The sequence below is a fragment of the Galeopterus variegatus genome, unplaced genomic scaffold (genome assembly GCF_000696425.1).
Source record: "Galeopterus variegatus unplaced genomic scaffold, G_variegatus-3.0.2 Scaffold5468, whole genome shotgun sequence".
Lineage (NCBI taxonomy): Eukaryota > Metazoa > Chordata > Mammalia > Dermoptera > Cynocephalidae > Galeopterus > Galeopterus variegatus.
Window position 1 is genome coordinate 132,258 of NW_007731579.1, and position 2,397 is coordinate 134,654.

Genomic DNA, 2,397 nt, shown 5'->3' on the forward strand with positions numbered 1-2,397 from the left:
AACCCTCGGCGGGAGCGCCACCACACTCCCAAGCGCTGCACTCTACCGAGTGCGCCACTGGGCCGGCCCCTGAAAGATTTTGTTATTGAGAGCATATCAGACAAAGGAAACAACATGTATAAAGGCACCGAGGCTTGAGAAGTTGTGGTATATTGGGGAACTTACAAGTTATTGCTGTACTGTAAAGTATGAGGAGAGGGGAGATGGGGCTGGACCAGTAGTCAGGGACCAGAACACACTGTCCTTGTCTGCCAGGCCAAGAAGTTTAGATTTTGTCCCTTAGGCAGTGAAGCATCACTGAAGAATTTATAGTGCTTTCCTCACTTCTGGACACTCTAAAAATGAAGAAAATTAGGAAAGCAAGATGACTAAGTAAATGATGATATTTGCCTAAAACTTCATAATTTGCAAGTCATTTTTCTACTTAAATCTTCACAGCAGTCCTGCAAAGTATAATTATTATCCTTAAATTATAAATGAGGAAATTAGATCTAAGAAAGGTTTATTTTTTTTCATTCTCTCATTCATTCAACAAATATTCAGGCACTGCTCTAGGCACTGGAGATATAGTGAAAAACAAAGTAAAGTCACTTTCCTCATGGAGCTAAAAAGAAATGGAGCTAGATTTGAATACAGATAATCTGAATCAAAATCACAGTCTCTTTCTACTGTACTACACAGTCTCAAGACCGATAGCATCAGTGAATGATAAAAACATCACTGAATTCAACTTTGCTTGTAGTTCCCACAATTAGCCTTCTTTCCCCCTAACTGCCCAACCTGCTAAACTGTGATGTGGAAGAGGGAGCTGATAAATGTAGGTCTCACCCTTTGGGAACCCTGGTTATATTCTTTCCTTTTTTACTTGTCTCTCCTAGAATTTACTGCTATATTCTTATTTTAATGTGTGACTAACAAGTAACCATAAAACTTGATTTTTATAATAGAAAGATATAATATGTGGAATTTAAAAATTTAAATTGGATGTCACAGAAATGTTTCTAGCAATTTAGAAATGGTTAATAATAGCTGACTGTTTATCATATCTGTAGCAGTACCTTGATGATAACACTGTGGAAGCTATGGCCTTTCGAAAGAGTGCAAGAGAATTATTGCAACTAGCAGCCAAAACATTAAAAAAGTTGGGAGTACGATTCTGGCTGAGCAGTGGAACTTGTCTAGGTAAAATTCTTGTTGCTTTATATTTGTCTTTTTTTCATTTTGTCCTCTTTGGCTTTAGGGATGATTGCTTGAGATGACAAAACATCAGTGATAATTGAAGTGTTAAGTTTATAGACAATAAACATTAGTGCATGGAGCAATGACCTATTGATTTCTTTAAAGAAATTAATTTCAGAAATACAAGGACACTTTGAAAAGTTTGTGGAAAAATAGGAATAAAAGATAATACAGGGCCGGCCCCGTGGCTCATTTGGGAGAGTGCGGCACTCACAGGTTTGGATCCTATATAGGGATGGCTGGTGTGTTCACTGGCTGAGCGTGGTGCAGACGTCTCCGAGCCAAGGGTTGCAATCCCCTTACTGGTCAAGGAAAAGAAAAAAAAAAAAAAGATAATACAAATCTTTCTGTGAAGTTTTTGAAGGCCCTTCATATAAAATAGAATGTTAGGAAGGCCATGTTTGTGCTTACCAAAAATTATAAATATGTAAGATTTATAACAACATGTAGACTATAGTTGATTCTCAGGTAATCTTTAAATTAGCATTTTATTATTTCTATTCCAAAGATTGTCACTGCCATTTTAAGAAAACTCTTGTTCTATTTCTTTACTTACACACCATACAAATAGCTTGCATTGCACTAAAAGTTTCTAATGAGAGAAATATTGAAAGGAGTGTCATGAGATCCTCCACAAATCTTTTCTAGGTCATTAATAGTATCAATGGTTAGACATCACCATTCATCTGACATGGGGGAAATATGGACTTTTCTATAGACTTTAGGCAAATTGCTGTTAGAATCTGAAAAAGTTCTCCAGATCTCTGTCCACTGTCTATTAGATCAAACTTTTTGGAAGTTATAATTCTTTAGAATCTCAAATTTTGTTTTGTCTTTATTTGTTCCCTCTTGATTATAAATGTAGTTAATTATAACTGTATTTGTATAAAAGTTAATTCAGCTCCTGCTTTTATAGGGTTACCATATAATTTATTGTCCAAGAGACTTTTGAGAGTAAAAGGAAGGGCCATTAATAGTTATGCTGGTACAATAGGTGTAAACTGGAATATATGGTTATCTTATCTATTAAGCTTTGTGGAAAATTCACATGGTTCTTCTTGTCAAGGAGCTTACCACTAGAGTGAGCCAAAGAAAGAGCACATCTCACACATTTATGTGGTATTTGCTTTAAGGTTTAACTTTTTAGAAGCAAGGCTA

At 35.8% G+C, this 2,397-nt stretch overlaps 1 protein-coding gene across 1 annotated transcript in view; it reads left to right on the forward strand.

Annotated features, from left to right (window-relative positions):
- FKTN (fukutin) overlaps positions 1 to 2,397 on the forward strand; it is a 40,956-nt gene that overhangs the window by 37,031 nt on the left and 1,528 nt on the right. Inside the window, exon 7 of the mRNA XM_008589486.1 lies at positions 1,053 to 1,182. Coding sequence (XP_008587708.1) covers positions 1,053 to 1,182 — 130 coding nt within the window. The remainder of the gene's footprint in view (positions 1 to 1,052; positions 1,183 to 2,397) is intronic.